General features: G+C 42.8%; 1 protein-coding gene across 3 annotated transcripts in view; it reads left to right on the plus strand.

Annotated features, from left to right (window-relative positions):
* The window catches only part of SLC25A33 (solute carrier family 25 member 33), a 46,733-nt gene that overhangs the window by 14,060 nt on the left and 11,588 nt on the right, over positions 1-21,085 (plus strand). For 2 of the 3 annotated variants that reach the window (XM_064363213.1, XM_064363214.1), the window contains exons 2-4: positions 1,203-1,382; positions 17,125-17,202; positions 18,565-18,665. In XM_064363213.1, coding sequence (XP_064219283.1) covers positions 1,203-1,382; positions 17,125-17,202; positions 18,565-18,665 — 359 coding nt within the window. Of the gene's footprint in view, positions 1-1,092; positions 1,383-17,124; positions 17,203-18,564; positions 18,666-21,085 lie in introns of those variants that run through there. The other variant, XM_012473698.3, reaches the window with a different exon arrangement.

Raw genomic sequence — 21,085 nt, forward strand, 5'->3', positions numbered from 1 at the left:
AGAGACAGAGTGACTGATGAAAACACAGGATGAACTGACTAGTTGTGAATGATGGCAGTACAAGGACTTCATTGTTGAAAGTGCTTAATCAGATTTTTTTTTTTTTTTTTGAGACAGTCTTGCTCTGTCACCCAGGCTGGAGTGCAGTGACACTGCAACAACCTCCATCTCTCGCCTTCAAGCGATTCTCCTGCTTCACCGTCCCCTGTAGCTGGGATTACAGGCATTACAGGCGTGTACGACAGCACCCGGCTAATTTTTGTGTTGTTGTTTTTTTTTATTGGATTTTACCATATTGGCCAGGCTGGTCTCGAACTCCTATCCTCAAGTGATCCACCAGCCATAGCCTCCCAAAGTGCTAGTAATACAGGTGTGAGACACGGTGCCTGGCCAAAAGTAATTAATACAATTTTAAGACAGGTCTGTATTGGGGTACAAATTGATTTTTAAAATAATATCTTCATCTGAATGAACTATTTTGTTTGAATGTTCAAAAATACTTTAGAGTCTTCCTTGCAGCATGGTAGTGAAATTGAAATGGTATGAATGTCCAACAGTAGGAAATTGGTTAAAATCTTATCCATCAGTAACGGAGAGATAGTATGAAGCCATTGCAAATGGTGATGCAGGTGCATGATTCGCCATAGAAGGGCACTCAGAATACCTAGATACTGGGAATGGATTAGGTTAAAATGCCAAGAATGGAAAGCCCCAAAGGGTGTGCTAGATGTGCTAACTTGGGAACAGTAATTATTTCTGTAGCTCTGGAATTTCAACTTATTTATTTATTATTTTTTTGAGATGGGAGTCTTGCTCTGTTGCCCAGGCTGGAGTACAATGGCGTGATCTTGGCTCACTGCAACCTCTGCCTCCCAGGTTCAAGTGATTCTCCTGCCTCAGCCTCCTGAGTAGCTGGCATTAGAGCCACCATGCCTGGCTAATTGTTTTATTTTTAGTAGAGATGGGGTTTCGCCATGTTGGCCTGGCTGGTCTCGAGCTCCTAATCTCAAGTGATCCACCCGCCTCAGCCTCCCAAAGTGCTGGGATTACAGATGTGAGCCACTGCACCCTGCTGATTTCAACTAATTTTTTTTTAATCTCCCTTGTATGCTAGTTTTAAAGAGAGAAGCGCTAAACTTCGCATTCCATTGTGTAGAGGATAGTATTGCTTCTCTCATCTGCTTTGGTTTCCTTTCTTACAGGTGCGGAGGCACAGTTGGTGCTATTTTCACTTGTCCACTAGAAGTCATTAAGACGCGGTTGCAGTCTTCGAGATTAGCCCTCCGGACAGTCTACTATCCTCAGGTTCATCTGGGGACCATTAGTGGAGCTGGAATGGTGAGACCAACATCCATGACACCTGGACTCTTTCAGGTTCTGAAGTAAGTTCAGTCCCCATTCAGTCTTCTCTGCTACTGCCGCCTACACACCCTTTACCCCACTGTCAACACAGAATGTTCATCGGGCTTATCAAATGTGATGTTCTGTTTGCATAGCCTTGGCCCTTAACTTAAGAATTAGGTTTCTTTACCAATACCTTTGAACTGTGACCTTGCTCCCCTGGAAGCAGGGGTCCCAGTGTGCATGTGACCATCATCCGGGTCAGTTAGAGTAACCTAGCAAAGCAAACCAAAAATCCATGTGTAAATTGTTGCATCAGATTGTCGCTCTTGCTCAAAGCTTTTGAGGGATAACAAAGATAAGGGGTGGTAGATTAAAATTTTAAAAATTGCACAAGAGAAGAGTTGTGAATACTATATTTTTTTAATTTATTTATTGAGATGGAGTCTTGCTCTGTCGCCCAGGCTGGAGTGCAGTGGCACGATCTTGGCTCACTGCAACCTCCGCCTCCTGGGTTCAAACAATTCTCTTGTCTCAGCCTTCTGAGTAACTGGGACTATAGGCTCGTGCCACCAAACCCAGCTAATTTTTGTATTTTTAGTAGAGACTGGTTTCACCATGTTGGTCAGACTGGTCTCGAACTCCTGACCTCAGGTGATCTGCCCGCCTTGGCCACCCAAAGTGCTGGGATTACAGGCATGAGCCACCGCACCTGGCTGCTCAGTTTTAAAAACCACGCATTTAGCACTTTTAGGCACAATTTAGATAAGGCAGGATGAGTTGGAGAGTGCTTAATTTATTTTTAGGTACATTTTGTCTGTAAAACCTACCTATCAGTCACTTGGTCATTCATGCCAAATGTGTACAAAGGTACATCTGAGCTTACTGAGCAGAACCGAACAGCAGGACCAGCTGCCAAGGACAAATGAGGTCATCAGAAGCCCAGTGAGGGAACTAAGGAGATCGGTGTCCAAGACTCCAGAGAATTGGGGTTTTGTTTGTTTGTGTTCTTTTTTGAGATGGATTCTCGCTGTGTTACCCAAGCTGGAGTGCAGTGGTACGATCTTGGCTCACTGAAAACTCTGCCTCCTGGGTTCAAGTGATTTTCCTGCCTCAGCCTCCCAAGTAGCTGGGATCACAGGTATGCGCCACCATGCCAGGCTAATTTTTGTACTTTTGGTGGAGACAGGATTTCACCACGTTGGCCAGGCTGGCCTTGAACTTCTGACCTCAGGAAATCTGCCTGCCTCGGCCTCCCAAAGTACTGGGATTGTGAGCATGAACACTGCACCTGGGTGAAAATCAGGTTTTTAAATTAAATTCTAAGAAGAGGTGGCTGGGTACAGTGGCTCACGCCTGTAATCGTAGCACTTTGAGAGGCCGAGGCAGGCAGATCACCTGAGGTCAGGAGTTCAACACCAGCCTGACCAACATGGAGAAACCCCATCTCTACTAAAAATACAAAATTAGCCAGGCATGGTGGTACATGCCTGTAATCCCAGATACTCGGGAGGCTGAGGCAGGATGATTGCTTGAAACTGGGAGGTGGAGGTTGTGGTGAGCCGAGATCTCACCATTGTACTCTAGCCTGGGCAACCAGATCGAAACTCCATCTCAAAAAAAAAAAAAAGAGGAGTGGAGACACTGGGCAGGAAAGTTGGGGGTGAGTACAGGAGGGACAGAAGCACAGAGGTGTGAAGGGACACTTTGGTCTTAGGACAAATCTGAGTCCATAGTCCCCAACAAGATGGGACTGTGAAAAACACCCCCTCCTGCTTTGCCTTTTCACATGCATAGGCAGTGCCAGTGTCCCTGGTGACACCTTTCTTCTAAGGAACATACAGTGCTTTGGACATAAGGAAACTGAGACAGGTAATGTTACTTCAGTAACGTTTAAAATGAACTTCCTCTTGCCAAATAACTCATGACTAGTGAATTTGGATTTACTGTAACTGGGGAACTGTTACCCAAAAGTGTGAGCGTAGACAGGGCCAAGCCTAGAAGGTAAATGGGAATGTTTCTCCCTTTTAGGTTTTACAGGATGTGTGGGTTGAGTGTCCCTTATCCAAAATGCCTGGGACCAGAAGCAATGTGGATTTCAGATTTTGGAATATTTGCTTCATCATACTGGTTCAGCATCCCCAGTCCAGAAATATATATTCTCCGGGGGACATTTTCTGGGGAGGGTGGGGGGAGAGAGAGAGAGAGTGAGAGAGTGTGTGTGTGTGTGTGTGTGTGTGTGTGTGTGTGTGTGTATGTATTCCCTCTCCTCAATTAGGGCAATTATTTATTAAAATTTAAATCAAAGGAAAAAAGCCACTCCATGTTTTAATACAGGAAGAACTTCCACACCACACAAAAGGCAAGCTATTTTCATTATGGACCCACTGGCTTCATTGGTTAATACAGCTACACAATAATGAGCCATCACTTACATATGAATACTTTCTTTTTTTTTTTTTTTTTTTTTTCTTTTGAGACAGACTCTCGTTCTGTTGCCCAGGCTAGAGTGCAGTGGTACGATCTCGGCTCACTGCAACCTTCGCTTCCTGGTTTCAAGTGATTCTCCTGCTTCAGCCTCCCAAGTAACTGGGACTACAGGTGCCCGCCACCATGCCTGGCTAATTTTTGTATTTTTAGTTGAGATGGGGTTTCACCATTTTGACCAGGCTGTTCTCGAACTCCTGACCTTGTGATCCTCCTGCCTCGGCCTCCCAAAGTGCTGGGATTACAGGCATGAGCCACTGCGCCCAGCCACATATGAATGAATTGATTGATTGATTGATTGATTGATTGACAGTTTCCCTCTTGTTGCCCAGCTGGAGTACAATGGTGTGATCTCAGCTCACTGCAATCTTTACCTCTTGGGTTCAAGCGATTCTTCTGCCTCAGCCTCCTGGGATTATAGGCATGTGCCACCACACCTGGCTAATTTTGTATTTTTAGTAGAGACAGGGTTTCTCCATGTTGGTCAGGCTGGTCTCAAATTCCCAGCTTTGGGTGATCTGCCTGCATTGGGCTCCCAAAGTGCTGGCATTACAGGCATGAACCATCACACCTGGCATGAATACTTTTAAAATCAGTTTATTATATTAACATCAAAATTCAAACAATGGCATTATTAAGTAAATTTTTAGTTATAATGTTTTATTAGAAAGGCATTTGTAAAGTGGCATTTTTCACCCAAGAGCTGTTTTATTTAAGATTTATTTCCTCAGCTTTATTATATATTTTTAAAAGTCTCGGCCAGGTGCAATGGCTCATGCCTGTATTTCTAGCACTTTGAGAGGCCAACGGGAACGGATTGCTTGAGCCCAGGAGTTTGAGACTAGCCTGGGCAACGTGTTGAAATCCCATCTCTACCAAGAAATTAGCTGGGTACGGTGGCTTACACCTGTAATCCCAGCTATGCAGGAGGCTGAGACCAGGAGTTGAATATAACTGAGCGTGGTATTCAGATCTGTGAAACTGATTCTTGGGCAAGAGTGTGTTCAAGACAACATTTATCAGGAAAGCTACTTATCAGTGTAGAAATTTGTTTGGCAAATGTTAGAAAAAGACATAATAGGCCAGGCGCAGTGGCTCATGCCTGTAATCCTAGCACTTTGGGAGACTGAGGTGGGTGGATCACCTGAAGTCAGGAGTTCAAGACCAGCCTGGCCATCATGGTGAAACCCCATCTTATAAAAAAAAAAAACAAAAACAAAAAGAAAGAAAAAGACATAATAAAATGCAGGTGGTCTGATGTAAAAACCACAAATTTAGCACTTTTAGGCACAATTTACATAAGGCAGGATGTCCTTGAGCCCAGGAGATCAAGGCTGCAGTGAGCTATGATTGTAAGACTCTGTGTCAAATAAAAAAAAGAAAGATTATCTCACATAACTGATAACTTTCAAGTAAAAGACTACTTTAAAAAATTGTGGGGAGAGATCCAAGATGGCTGATCATTAGCAGCTCAGGCTCGTAGCTCTCAGTAAAAGCGCAGAGAACGAGAGGACGCCACACTTTCAGACGCATTTTTGTTGCTCACGGACTAGGAGATTCCCAGCGGAGGAGCCCCATGGGTCGCCAGGGCGACTCTTGTGGCCGGCGCGGCGGTTTTGCTGGCGCCTCAGCGCGGCAGTTCTTGGTGCAGAGTCTGGAGATTCCCGGGCAGAAAAGCACCATCAATCTTAACACCGCTGTTTTGGCCGGCCCAGTGGATTGCTCAGATTTCGGCGCTGGGAATCAACAAGTTGGACGTCCACCCAGAGACCTAGTTAGAAAGTCGGTAATTACAAAGTCGACAGACGGATAAATATATAATGAAGGGAAGAAACCAGCCTAAAAAGGCAGAGAATACTCAAAATCAGAATGCCTCTCCCTCTACAGGGGATCGCAATTCCTCATCAGTAACGGAACAAGGCTTAATGGAGAACGAGTGTGTTCCAATAACAGAAGCAAGTTTCAAAAGGTGAGTGATAAGAAACTTCTGTGAATTAAAAGAACTTGTTCTAACCCAATGCAAAGAGACTAAGAACCTTGAAAAAAGGTTTGACGAAATGTTAACGAGAATGGACAATTTAGAGAGGAATATAAGTGAATTGATGGAGCTGAAAAACACAACACGAGAACTTCGCGAAGTATGCACAAGTTTAAACAGTCGAATTGATCAAGCAGAAGAAAGGATATCAGATGTCGAGGACCAACTCAGTGAAATGAAACGAGAAGACAAGATTGGAGAAAAAAGGATAAAAAGGAATGAGCAAAGTCTCCAGGAAATATGGGACTATGTGAAAAGACCTAATTTACGTTTGATAGGTGTACCTGAATGTGACGAAGAGAATGAATCCAAGTTGGAAAATACTCTTCAGGATATCATTCAGGAAAACTTTCCCAACCTAGCAAGGCAGGGTAATATTCAACTCCAGGTAATACAGAGAACACCACAAAGATATTCTTCAAGAAGACCAACCCCAAGACACATAATCGCCAGATTTATTAGGGTTGAAATGAAGGAGAAAATACTAAGGGCAGCCAGAGAGAAAGGTCAGGTTACCCATAAAGGGAAACCTATCAGACTTACAGCAGATCTCTCAGCAGAAACCCTGCAAGCCAGAAAAGAGTGGGGACCAATATTTAACATGCTTAAAGAAACGAACTTTCAACCCAGAATTTCATATCCAGCCAAACTAAGCTTTACAAGCAAAAGAAAAATTAAATCTTTTACAAACAAACAAGTACTTAGAGATTTCACCACCACCAGGTCTGCTTTACAAGAGCTTCTGAAAGAAGCACTATACATATAAAGGAACAACCAATATCAGCCTTTCCAAAAATATATCAAAAAGCAAAGAGCATTAACACAATGAAAAACCTACACCAATTAATGGGCAAAACAGCCAGCTAGCATCAAATGCCAGTATTAAACTTATATATATTCTAATTGGATAAAAAGCCAAAACCCATCGATAGGTTGCATCCAGACCCATCTCACATGCAACGATACACAAAGACTCAAAACAAAGAGGAGGAAGAATTACCAACCAAACAGAGAGTAAAAATAAACAAATAAACAAAAACCAGGAGATGCAATTCTCGCCTCTGATAAAGTAGACTTTAAAGCAACAAAGATCAAAAGAGGCAAAGAAGGACATTGCATAATGGCAAAAGGATCAATGTAACAAGAAGAGCTAACGATTCTATAGATCAACGAGACAGAAAATTAACAAGGACATCCAGGACTTGAACTCAGACCCGGAACAAGTAAACTTAATAAACATTTATAGAACTCTCCACTTCAAATACACAAAGCATACATTACCACCTCACACCTATTCCAAAAGTGACTACATAATTGGAAGTAAATCACTCCTCAGTAATCGCATAGCATTTCATAGGTTTAAATGAAATATTGGTTGGCTGCTTGTTTGTTATTTTCTTCCCTTATTCCTTCCTGTCTACATCATTAAGTATAATTATTGGTATAAAAGAGGTTTTCAATACCCATTACTAAACTGCATTCTAGCCTGGGCGAGAAAGCAATACGCCCATTCTCTCTCTCTCTTTCTCTTCGTTTTTCTTCCTCTTCTTCATTCTTTTTTTTCTTTCTTTCTTTCTTCCAAAAAAAAAGAAAAAAAAAATTGTGAGTACATAGGGGGTATATATATTTGTGAAGCAAACTTCTTTAATGTAGTATTATTTCATTTTTCACAACCTTAGCAGATTAGTACTCGGGTGTGACATTACCTGTATTTTAGAGAGGAGGACATACAGGTTGAGGGTTAAGTGACCTGCCCAAAGTCACGTTCAATGTAGATCCACCTTGTTTCTAAGAAAGACTCGAAGCCACTAAAAGTAAAGTAAGAAACGAACAAGCCCCAGACACAAGGCTGAGCCTCTGCTGCTTTTCCATGAAGGCAGCAGCAGTTCCCAGCTGAGAGACTCCCGGGACTCCACCCTCCTGCCTCTGTGGCTATTGCTCCCGTTGTCTTTGCTGTGCCTGCAGCCTTACAACCTCTGGCTGTTGGAGGGTCCCAGTGCTCAGACCCTGCCTTCTCTAGCTACTGCCACTCCCTCTGTGGGCACAGTTAGTCTCATGGCTGTAAATACCATCTGTAAGCTGGCAGCATTTCTGCTCCGAGGCTCACAAGCTCCATCCAGCTGCCTGTTTGACAGCTTGGATGTTTATTAGCCATCCAGGAGTAACTTGAGCAAAACAGAACTCCATAAAAACTGCTTCTCCCAGACTCTTCCCTGTCTCTGTTAAAGCAACTCCATCCTTCAGCTGCACAGATCTCAGCCTCACAATCATCCTTGGATCTTGTTTCTCAATCCTGCAGCAAATCCTATCAAGTCAACCTTCAAAGTAAGTATAGAATCTGACCCTTTCACTGCTTCCTCCACCACTGTCCTGATGGAAGCCACTGTATCTTACCTGTATGGGTACATTCGCTTCCCGACTGCTCTGGCTTGAAACCTTGCTGTCCTCTACCTCAGTGTGTTCTCTTTTTTTTAAGCCACCTGCAGCTGTCTTGATTGAGTTATAATACCTCAGTCTGTTCTCAGCAGAGCAGCCAGAGAATCCTCTGCTCAGATTCCTCTGGAGTTGCTGTCCCCCTTGCGTGAGAGCTGCAGCCCTCCCTGCGGCCTACCAGGCTCTACACTGTTGTCATTCTTCCCATTACTTCTAACTTCTCATCTCCTATTCTCCCCTTTGCCTCTCCAGCCGCCTTTTTGTTCCTTTAAAGGACCAGGAACGTTTCCCACTGCAGGGTGTTTGCAGTAGACATTGTCCGCATGACTGACTTCCGCTGTTGTCACCTTTGCAGGAAGACCTTACAGTGACCATGCTATTTAAAAGCAAACTCACCCAGCCCTACTTCCTGCTTTATTTTTATCCACAGCTTTTACGTCCATCCAACTTACAGTGTACTTACTTCTATTCTTTTCTTCCTCTTCACCACCCCCTCCAATGGGACTTCTTTGGAGGTAGCGACTTTGGTTTGTTTTCATTACTGAAATTGCCCCCAAGCATCCAGAATGTTGCCTGTCACATAGCAAGCATTCCATGCAGATTGAGTGCATGAGTTTTGGCCTGTCGGGAACATACTGCATATAAAGGGCTTAACACCCCCTCCATGTAAATAATAAAAACTGCTGTCATTATAATAGCTACTCTCTGCTTTTAAATGCAAGGCTGCTTTTTTCTTTCTACCCTTGAAGTCTTTTATCTCTTAATGGAGGTAAAAAAAAAAAAAAAGGGGGAACATCATATTACATAACTCTCATGTGAAGAAAGCGTACTCACTCTTCAGGAGAAATGTGTATCTTTTCCTGTTAATAAGTTCTAAAAGCAGTCTGTAGGAAAAAAAACAATATACCAACGTAGGAAGCTTTAGGGTGGCTTAATGGAGGGTGACTCCTTTTCAGCCAGCCACCATGTGGGTTGAAGCCACCATCCTCTCTCACCTGGATTATTGTACTGCTTTCTGTTTCTTCATTAACCATCCCTAAGCTAAGGGCAGTGACAGTGGTTTACAGGGAGGGTCTTTATCTAGTAAGTGATCCGACAAGAACAAGAGTACAGGCTTTTCTCCATCTAAACTAACAGCCCATGTTAGTTTCCTGTTGACATTTTTGGAAGACACTGTTTATCAAAAACCCATACAAGGCTGGGCACAGTGGCTCACGCTTGTAATCCCAGGACTTTGGGAGGCCAAGGCAGGCGGAATACCTCAGGTCAGGAGTTCTAGATCAGCCTGGCCAACCTGGTGAAACCCCATCTCTACTAAAAAATAGAAAAACCAGCCAGACATGGTGGCAAGTGCCTGTAATCCCAGCTACTCGGGAGGCTGAGGCAGGAGAATCACTTGAACCTGGGAGGCGGATGTTGCAGTAAGCCGAGGCAACAGAGCGAGACTCCATCGCAAAAAAAAAGAAAAGAAAAAAATCCATACAAATAACCAAATAACATGGTCATTCATTTAAAAGTTGACTTCTTTTTTTTAAAATATATATATTTTTAATTGCATTTTAGGTTCTGGGGTACATGTGAAGAACATGCAAGATTGTTGCATAGGTACACACATGGCAGCATGATTTGCTGCCTTCCTCCCCTTCATTTGTATCTGGCATTTCTCCCCATGCTGTCTGTCTCTCCCCAACTCCCCACTCCCCGCTGGCCCTCCCCTATTTCCCCCCAACAGACCCCAGTGTGTGATGCTCCCCTCCCTGTGTCCGTGTGTTCTCATTGTTCAACACCCGCCTGTGAGTGAGAACATGCGGTGTTTGATTTTCTGTTCTTGTGTCAGTTTGCTGAGAATGATGGCTTCTTATAAATAGTCTTAATCATCTGGGGAATACTACTTTAAAAGACTTGTCAGAGAACAGAATTTTTTGGTAGGATGTTTATTTTTCAAAATTCAAATCATTATTTGCTGATGTCTCAAGTTAACCTGTTAGAGAAAAAATATTCTCTATTGAAGAACCTATTTTTTTCTTTAATATTTACTTAAAAAGACAAAAAGGCAAGATGTTAACAGACTCAGGTGTCTGCTATTCAGTTTGCCAGAGTAATAAACAGAATATGTATTTCAGGTATTTGCTTTAAAAAAAAAAAATCTTCTGGCTTAATTTTTTTCCGGTAGTTCTTACTGTTTAAACTGCTGAGATACATTCTTTTTGTTTTTTTCAGGTGGCTTTTTCATCTGAAAAGTAATGTGTTATAGTGATCTCTTATCTGTCTTTTAAGAACTGCAGTGTTGAGATGAGACATTTGTCTTGGTTTAAATTGTGGTATGCATATCATGATCTAAAACTGGTCAAGACAATGAAATGCTCCAAACAAGACCCTGATTGTTTTTCCCCCTAAATGAAAGTGTGTGACTGTGGGTCCTTCTGGGCTTGATTTTGCAGCTGAAATGTACCATTTATAGTAGGATCTTAATTGTTCCAGAAAAGTTTTGTAAACAACCAGCTAGGTTAGAAGTTTGGATTATGTAACAGATTTGGCTTTTTGCCAACTGTTAATATGCGTAACTATGGAGACCGCCCTTCTTAAGTTCTTAAAAGACCTGAGTCACTTGAGGACACATGTTCCTTACTGCATTATGGATGAGTGGCTTCAAGCTTCCTGGAGCCAGAGATTTCCTTAACTGTGTTTAAATGACTCCTGAAGCTGAACAGGGTACATTAATGGGGACCACAGAAAGGAGCTAAACTTTACATAACTTCTTGATATACTTAGCATTTGAAAATCTTGATTATGTGCTATATTATAAAGTATCGGTCACTTCAAGGTGCTACTTGAGAGAGGTTTTAGTTCAGAGAGCTTGACCTTTTGAAAAAGCAATAGTGAGCCGGGCACGGTGGCTCACACCTGCAATCCCAGCACTTTGGGAGGCTGAAGCAGATAGATCACGAGGTCAGGAGTTTGACACCAGCCTGGCAAACATGCTGAGCCCCGTCTCTACTAAAAATACAAAAATAATTAGCCAGGCATGGTGCCACACACCTGTAATCCTAGCTACTCAGAAGGCTGAGGCACTGCACTCCAGCCTGGGCAACAGAGTGAGACTCCGTCTCCCAAAAAAAAAAATAATTAGTTGGGCACACTCCTGTAATCCCAGCTATCTGGGAGGCTGAGGCAGGAGAATCCCTTTTACCTGGGAAGCAGAAGCTGCAGTGAGCCACACAGCTTGGGCGACTGAGCGAGACTCTGTATCAAAAAATAAAAAAATAAAAAATACAAAAATTAGCTGGGCATGGTAGCTGGCACCTGCAATCCCATCTACTCAGGAGACTGAGGCTGGAGAATCGCTTGAACCCGGGAGGCAGAGGTTGTATTGGGATCACTTAAAAGGTCCTGGGCTTACACCTGCCAGTAAGGAAAAGGTTTTGATTAGAAAATAATACCTCTCTCTATATATAATATTTTCATGTAATTTAATTCCATAAACGAGACTGAGGTCTGGCTACTTTTTAAAATAATAGCTTTTTTTTTTTTTTTTTTTGAGAAGGAGTCTCACTCTGTCACCCAGGCTGGAGTACAGTGACGAGATCTTGGCTCCCTGCAACCTCAACCTCCTCCTCCCAGGTTCAAGCAATTCTCCTGTCTCAGCCTCCTGAGTAGCTGGGACTACAGGCGCACACCACCACGCCAGGCTAATTTATATATTTTTAGTAGAGACAGGGTTTTACCGTGTTAGCCAGGCAGGTCTCAAACTCCTAACCTTAAATGATACGCCTACCTTGGCCTCCCAAAGTGATGGGATTACAGGCGTGAGCCACCATGCCCAGCCAATAAGAGCTTTATTGAGATAATTTTTTTAGTAGATTCTTTAGTATTTTGACATAAGATCATTCCGTCTGTGAATAGAGGTAGTTTTACTTTTTTCTTTCCACTCTTTTTTGTCTAATTGCTAGCCTACTACTTTTTAGGAAAGTTCTTAAAGGTACAGATAGTCTTTATTTTAAACATCCAAAAATTCAGAGAAGAGAGGCTAAGATTCAAAATTTTATTTATTTTATACATTCAGAGAACCTAGAGCATGAAAAGTTCCATAGTAATCTGAGGAAGGAGAGCTGGAAATAGACAGAGCTTTAACATTATCCAATATGCTGTGGACCAGAATGTCAGCTGTACCTCTTTTGTGTCAAAAACCAGCTTAATTTGGGAAACTTTCTCCATGGAGAAAGTGGAAGTGGTAGAAATAGAATAGAAGGATTCACTTACTATTAGCTTTATAGGGACATCTTTTCTATAAAGTGAAAGATCTTTTTATCATACCTTCTGTGTGTTATAATGAAGGTAAAACATTCTAATAACTGTTTTTTCTTTTTGAAATGGAGTCCTGCTCTGTTGCCCAGCTGGAGTGCAGTGGTGCCATCCCAGCTCACTGCAGCCTCCACCTCCCAGGATCAAGCAATTTCCAGCTAATTTTTGTATTTTTAGTAGAGTCGGGGTTTTACCATGTTGGCCAGGCTGGTCTCAAACTCCTGAGCTCAAGTGATCCACCCACTTCGGCCTCCCAGATGTACTAGGATTACAGGCGTGAGCCACCACTCCTGGCCATTCTATTAACTTTTGACAAGCATATAATTATTTGTGAGCTAGATCATCCCTGAGTGCTACCAAATGGAAGGTACTACTAGTAAAGAAAGATCCTCAATAAGAAAAGGAGATTAAATTAGAGAAGACCATAATATAACAATGTAAATTCTATTGGATACCATGGAAATTGAACCATTGAAGACAGTAAATTTAATCAACTTGAATAACTGTGTTGCAGCAGAAAAATGCCTCTAAAGAATGTTCCATTAAATCCTTTTAGGATTTTCTGAGTCTCTTTTAATCAGAAACAATATTTAACATTTTTTGTGAAAAGCACATTGGCAAGGTTATAGAGAGGTCAGAACCCCTTTTATGTTGCAGGTGAGAATGTAAGGTGGTGTAACCACTGTGGAAAACAGCCTCATGGTTCATCAGAAAATTAGGCATAGAATTAACACATGTTCAGCAATTCTACTTGGATTCCACAAAAGAATCCAAAGCAATGACTCAAACAGATATTTGTACACCCATGTTTATAGCAGCACTATTTATAATAGCCAAAACCTGGAAGCAACCCATGTGTCCATCAATGGATAGATGGATAATAAAATGTGTTATATACAGCAATGGAATAGTATTCAGCCTTTTTTTTTTTAAAAAAAAAAAAAAAAAAAAAAAAGGAAATTCTGGGTGGTCGCAGTGGCTCACGCCTGTAATCCCAGCACTTAGGGAGGCTGAGGTGGGTGGATCCCTTGAGGTCAGGAGTTTGAGACCAGCCTGGCCAAGATGGTGGCACCCCATATCTATTTAAAAATATATGTATACAAAAATTAGCTGGTCGTGGTGGCACTCACCTGTAATCCCAGCTACTGGGGAGGCTGAGGCATGAGAATTGCTTGAACCCAGGAGGTGGAGATTACAGTGACCCAAGATCTTGCTGCTGCACTCCAGTCTGGGTGATGGAATGGGACTCTGTCTCAAAAAATAATAATAAAAAGAAGGAAAGTCTGACACATGCTACAACATGGATGAACCTCAAAGTCTAGGCGAAATAAGCCAGTGACAAAAATAGATGTGACTCCATTGATAAGAGATACCTAGAGTTGTCAGATTTATAGACAGTAGAATGGTGGCCACCAGGACCTGGCAGGAGAGAAGTCTAGGGAACTAGTGCTTAATGATTGCAGAGGCTCAGTTTGAAAAGTTGGAAAGGTTCTGGAGGTAGATGGTGGTGATGGTTGCACAACAGTGTGGATGTACTTAATGGCACTGAACTGTACACTTAAAAATGGTTACAATGGCCTGGGGTTATGCTCCCAGGCCCTCCCAAAAGGGAGGGGGAGGGAAGAGACGGAACCAGGCGGGCGCACTGGGCCCTCACTGTTCCCTTGAGTGTGAGTGCTTTAGGTGCAGGGGCCTCTGAGTTGACAGCCATCGATCCTCTGGTGGCCTCGAGGTGGTGGCAGGGCCGCCCCATGCAGTCTGGAGGGGACCGGGGACTGCATGACTGGCCTCCAGAGGAAGGTTCTGCTGGGAGGAAGGGCTCCCGCTTTGCTGCTTCTTGCACTTGCGCAAATGATTCCAAGCTTACATGGCATTTTGGTATAGCAAAATGAAATGCAAGGAACCAAAAACAACATAATTGAAGGCAGTAAAGCCAAAATCAAATAGGAAGATCATCAGTCAAGGAAGATCCACTGGAGAAGTCTCAATGTGGCACCCAGACTGGAATGCAGTGGCGCGATCTTGGTTCCCTGGCTTAGGTTCAGGTGTACGTGTGCAGGTTTGTTATATAAGTAAACTGCTATCCCAGTGGCCTTTTGCACAGTTTATTTTGTCCACCCAGTATGCTAAGGATGATGGCCTCCAGCCTCATTCATATTCCTGTGAAAGACATGATCTCCTTTTTTATGGCTGCATAGTATTCCATGGGGTGGAAAATACAGGAAGCAGTGTTTTATTATGTGCGTTTCAGCAGGTCTTCTTGAAATTTAACTAAAAATATGACTGCTCTCCCTTCAGAGAACTGCTCTTTTCAGTGCCAGTCACGTCAAACAAACCAGCCTCTAGATATTTACTGTCTGCTATCCTTGATCATACTTGAGAAAATATTATTAAATATCCTCACACTAGGAATGAGAAGAAAAAACGCCTGTCAGAAATTTACGGAATATTTTTGCATTTCACTAGCATTCGTTGATCTTTTACTTTCGGTAAACATTTCCATTATATTTCAGGATTTTGTACTTTTAAGCATTAGGTTTACGAAATACCACATCTGCCTATTTGCTCAAATTATTTCCATTACTTACGGCTTTTTCATTATCCAGTTTTCCTGATAGCTTGTATAGATTATTGTCTGAATTTCTCTAAAATAACCAAGCTTTCATTTAAGTGTCAAATTATTTTATTTCTTTACAGTAATTTTAAAATAATTCCAAGAAGTTTTTATATTTGTTTAGGGACACTATATTGCAAATATTAATTTGATATTAACACAAAAATAAATGAGTTAACATTTGGCCATACAGATGTTTGTGTTACCCCGAAAAACTACTGGATGCAAACTGTTAGGTAAATCTGAGGTTTCACTGACAACTTTAAGATCTCAACCTAAATGAACGTTTTTATTAAATGTTCAAATGAGAAGCAAGAAAATAAAAATTGTTCTTAAAATGAAAAAAAATGGTTACAATGGTAAATTTTCTATTATGCGTATGTCACCACACACAAAAAAAGTTTAAAAGAAAAAGCAGTCATGGTATAATCTTTGGACTTAAGATAGTAGGCTTTGGTTTTAAATAACCGTCATCCTGTCCGTGAAAATTTTTAGAGTTTTCTATTCCTTAAAATCTGCCCCCCAAACCAACTTTTTTTTTCTTAATTTTTTTTTTTTTTTAGACGGAGTTTCGCTCATGTTACCCAGGCTGGAGTGCAATGGCGCGATCTCGGCTCACCGCAACCTCCGCCTCCTGGGTTCAAGCAATTCTCCTGCCTCAGCCTCCTGGGTAGCTGGGATTACAGGCACACGCCACCATGCCCAGCTAATTTTTTGTATTTTTAGTAGAGATGGGGTTTCACCATGTTGACCAGGATGGTCTCGATCTCTTGACCTCGTGATCCACCCGCCTCGGCCTCCCAAAGTGCTGGGATTACAGGTGTGATTTTTTTCTTAATTTTTGAGACAGGGTGTCTCTCTGTCGCCAAAGCTGGAGTGCAGTGGTGTGATCATGGCTCACTGCAGCCTTGACCTCCCAGGCTAAGCAATTCTCTCACCTCAGCCTCCTGAGTAGCTGGCACCACAGGCACACACTGCCACACCTGGCTAATTTTTTAAATTTTTTCTAGGAATGGCGTCTTACTATGTTGCCCAGGCTGGTCTGGAACTCCTGGGTTCAAGTGATGTGATCCTTCTGCCTGGGCCTCCCAAAGTGCTGAGATTACAGGTATGAGCCACTGAGCTGGCTCTATTCCGTATATCCCTGTATAAGATTCTACTATATAAGGTAAAGATCTATAAGATAGAATTATTAGAAGCAGTAAATGCAAAAGAAATCTCTGAACCTGTTTCCCAGTGAATCTTGTTATGATGAGGATATTATTCCCTGTGTGGAACCCTCTGCCATACTCTTCCTACCTTCACAGGATCTCATTGTATAGTGTAGACCCTGCACAGCTTCCTGTTGTGTGAACAGGGGAAATGGCGTCTTGAAAATATGTCACACTGGGCCAGGTGCAGTGGCTCAGGCCTGTAATCCTAGAACTTTGGGAGGCCAAGCCAGGCGGATTACCTGAGGTCAGGAGTTCAAAACCAGCCTGGCTAACATGACGAAACCTTGTCTCTACTAAAAATACAAAATTAGCCGGGGATGGTGGTGGGTGCCTGTAATCTCAACTATTCGGGAGGCTGAGGCAGGAGAATCACTTGAACCTGGGCGGCAGAGGTTGCAGTGAGCCGAGATCGCACTACTGCACTTAGCCTGGGTGACAGAGCAAGACTCTGTCTCAAACAAAAAAGAAAAAATGTCTAACCGATGCTTTCTGAAGCATAGTTTTTCACTGTGTGTGTGATAGCAGTATTCTACAGCCTTCCCATTCTGTATTGTAATTGAATCAGGTAAGAGTCGAGCCTGAGATCACTCAAACATTTTATTCTCTCAAGAAACTAATGGGAAGGTTGACTCCTCATCATTTTTCATAGGCCTTGCCTAAGGGGTTTTAAAGATTTGTCTTTTCTTATTATTCAGGTCAATCTTGGAGAAAGAGGGACCAAAGTCACTTTTTAGAGGCTTGGGTCCAAATTTGGTTGGAGTTGCACCATCAAGGTAAGCATTAAACTTTCCAGCTAGCCCATGCAAAGCTGTATGGAATGTTGGGCCCTTTCGTACCAAAGGGTGATGCTGCTGAATGACCAGTGTCTTTTTCTGTGTTGGATTTGCCTAAATACAGTGGGCATAGCAAACAGTCATTGAAAATTGTAGGTGTTTCTTCAGTGTGTAAAAGAAAGACATTCTACTTACTGTATTCTTCATATTCTTAAGTATGAAAATCTGCTATAATCATCGTAATGGACTCTAAGTGTTTGCTACTCTAAGTATGGCACATGGCCAGCAGCGTTAGTATTGTCTGGGAGCTTGTTATAAACATACAATCTCAGGGTACAGCCCAGACCTACATCAGAATCTGTTGTTTTTTTGGTTTTTTTGTTTTTTTTTTTTCCCGAGATGGAGTTTTGCTCTTTCACCCAGGCTGGAGTGCAGTGGTGTGATCTCGGCTTACCACAACCTCTGCCTCAGCCTCCCGAGTAGCTGGGACTACAGGTACGTGCCATAATGCCCAGCTAATTTTTGTATTTTTAGTAGAGACAAGATTTCACTATGTTGGCCAGGCTGGTCTCGAACTCCTGACCTCATGATCCACCCACCTCGGCCTCCCAGAATGCTGGGATTACAGGCATGAGCCACTGCACCCGACCAGGAAGACTTTTATAACACAATAATGATAAGCAGTTGAGATCCTAACCTGAAAAGTATATTCTATGATTGATCGATTGGCCAGCAGAAGAAACATTTTTCCCTGCATTGCTGGTGAAAGAAAGGAAAAATCCCAAGTAGCTCTTATTCCCCAGCCCCAACAAGAGGGAAGACAGTGGGGGTCAAAGTGAAGAGAAAACGGGTGACAGGACCACTCTGCAATAGTCAAGGAGGGGTGGGGGAGGACCCTTTATGAAAACACAGGCATGATATGATGACTGTTCTGTGCGATCCTGAGTCGTCCAAAAACAGTTCAAATTATATTCAACATTCTCATTTTGGCACAAGGTGAGAAAGTGGTCTATTCTAGAAATATTTTAAAAAGTTAAACTTCCAATGTGTTGATGCTTAAAGGATTGGCATTTATCCAGAATGAAGAATGTAAAAGGACTTTGTAGATGTCTTCCCCAAATCTCACCTCCCTCAATTACTTCAAACACCTCTGTCATCACTAAATCATTTCTGGAGGGACAAACGAGGGCTTCCTGAATGTGCCTGTGGCAGGTTTTGGTTTTAGCACAGGCGAGGACGACCTTTTTGGCTACATGGCAGCGTCTTTCCCATTTTATTTTCCTAAATTTTTCAGGTGTTCTGGAGGGACATAGAAAGTTGCACCATGATGATTTCTTTATAATGTTCTCTTTGTTCTAACAGGGCTGTATACTTTGCATGTTACTCCAAAGCCAAAGAGCAATTTAATGGCATTTTCGTGCCTAACAGCAATATTGTGCATATTTTCTCAGCTGGCTCTGCAGGTATGTTACCCTAGTGAGTGAAGAGAGGGTTTCTCTCTCGCTTTTCTAAAGCATGCATTGTGCCAAACAGTTTCTCCAGGAATTAGAAATTAGCTCCCTGCTTCCTTTGCACCTAAAATAGTTTTTCTAAAGCTTTGTTACAACTGATACAATGAGTCAGAGCGGTTTGTGGCTTGATTTCATTTTCCTTGGCTACTAAAGCTCTTTGTTTGCCCTCAGAATTTACATGCTCTATACATGCTACTGGTATTTCATACTTTGGGAGGTTTTGTTGTTGTTGTTATTTGTTTTTGTTTTTTTGAGACGGAGTCTCGCTCTGTCGCCCAGGCTGGAGTGCAGTGGCATGATTTCAGCTCACTGCAACCTCCACCTCCCAGGTTCAAGCAATTGTCCTTTCTCAGCCTCTCAAGTAGCTGGGATTACAGGCACCTGACACTATGCCCTGGTAATATTTGTATTTTTAGTAGAGATGGGGTTTCACCGTGTTGACCAGGCTGGTCTTGAACTCCTGATCTCGTGATCTACCCCCGTCAGCCTCCCAAAGTGCTGGGATTATAAGCGTGAGCCACTGTGCCCAACTTGTATTTCCTTCTTCTAAAGGAATAGTCATAACTTTTCATGTCTTCCTGTTTTCCCATCAAGTGATTTTTTTCTTTTTTTGACACAGAGTCTCATTCTTTTAGGATGAGACTGGAGTGCAGTGATACGATCTCAGCTCACTGCAGCCTCCACCTCCCAAGCTAAAGTGATTCTTGTGCCTCAGCCTCCCGAGTAGCTGAGATTACAAGTATTTGCCACCATGCCTGGCTAATTTTTGCATTTTTAGTAGGGACGGGATTTCACCATGTTGCCCAGACTGGTCTCAAACTCCTAACTTCGAGTGATCCGCCGTCGGCCTCCCAAAGTGCTGTGGTTACAGGCATGAGCCACTGCACCCACCACCAACAGATGATTTTCTAAAATTAGAGCTGCTTTCTTCGTGATCCTCCCATAGAGGGTCCCACACACACTGTGTACAGTTGGCATTTTTTTTTTTTTTTTTGTGACGGAGTCTCACTCCATCCCCAGACTGGAGTGCAGTGGTGCAATCTCGGCTCACTGCAACCTCCACCTCCTGGGTTCAAGCGATTCTGTCTCAGCCTCCCGAGTAGCTGGGACTACAGGCACGTGCCACCATGCCTAGCTAATTTTCTGTATTTTTAGTAGACACGGTTTCACTGTGTTAGCCAGGATGGTCTCGATCTCCTGACCTCGTGATCTGCCAGCCTCGGCCTCCCAAAGTGCTGGGATTATAGGCATGAGCCACCTCACCCGGCTCAGTTGGCACTCCTGACTCTAACTCTGGGTGATGCAGTTAGGGTGTGGGGCTTGCAGTGGAGTTTTCCAATAGGGTCCGTGGCAGCTAGTAGGGCATCTGTTCTCTTTTGAGGGAACCATTCCACTTCCTACAGAAAAGTCACAGCAGGACTTTTCTCCACGATGTACTGGTTGCAAAACATGAACGTGTAGCTTTCTGAGAGAAGGTTCTTTCATATAGAGTTCTATGTCCATTTAAATAGAAGGGGTTTTTTAAATTGGTTTTGTTTTGCTTTGATACAGGATCTGGCTCTGTCGCCTAGGGTAGAGTGCAGTGGCATGATCTCAGCTCACTGCAGCCTCTACCTCCTGGGCTCAAGCCATCCTCCCGCCTCAGCCTCTCGAGTAGCTGGAACTACAGGCATACGCCACCTTGCCCAGCTAATTTTTCTGTATTTTTTGCAAAAATAGGGTTTAACCATGTTGCTCAAGCTGGTCTCAAACTCCTGAGCTCAAGTGATCCATCCGCCTCAGTCTCCTAGAGTGCTGGGATTACAGGTGTGAGCCACCACTAGGCCGTGCCTAGAAAGGTAAATTGGCATTTTACAAACAATTTGCATCTCCTACCAGTCTGTAAGATGCACACCAGTTTTGATTCTGTTGTTACTCCAAATACAAGTGCGACCAACCTGTCTGAATATTTATAGCTAATTATTTCTGGACCCTGAATAGAAAATATTAAAGTTGGTTTCTACAAGGAAGCCATTGCTGTGTAATCCAGAGCTCCGAGGAGGAAAGGCAGAGTTCCAAACAGGTTGCTGTTCGCTTAAAGACAGGCCAGCAGTGAGTTGCCGTGAGCTATGAACTACTAATCCGCTTTATAACTTTTGCCAAGTTAATTTAGAAAGAGCCCTTGGTAAATAAGCCTTAAAGAAGTCCTTAAAACCAGTGGCATAGTATTTGATCCTAGTATCAAATTAATCTGCTCCCCCGGCATTGTGGAGAGCGTGAGGTATTAGAGAAGCGATACCGTGTGTCAGATTAATACCATGTTGTTGCTTTTCTTGATTGTCCTGGAATGGTTCACAGTGTTGAGGTGAGGAAGGCTTGGCTGAATGTGGTGG

The sequence above is a fragment of the Aotus nancymaae genome, unplaced genomic scaffold, assembly GCF_030222135.1.
Source record: "Aotus nancymaae isolate 86718 unplaced genomic scaffold, 86718_ANA_hifiasm-v0.15.2.pri h1tg000053l, whole genome shotgun sequence".
Classification (NCBI taxonomy): Eukaryota; Metazoa; Chordata; class Mammalia; order Primates; family Aotidae; genus Aotus; species Aotus nancymaae.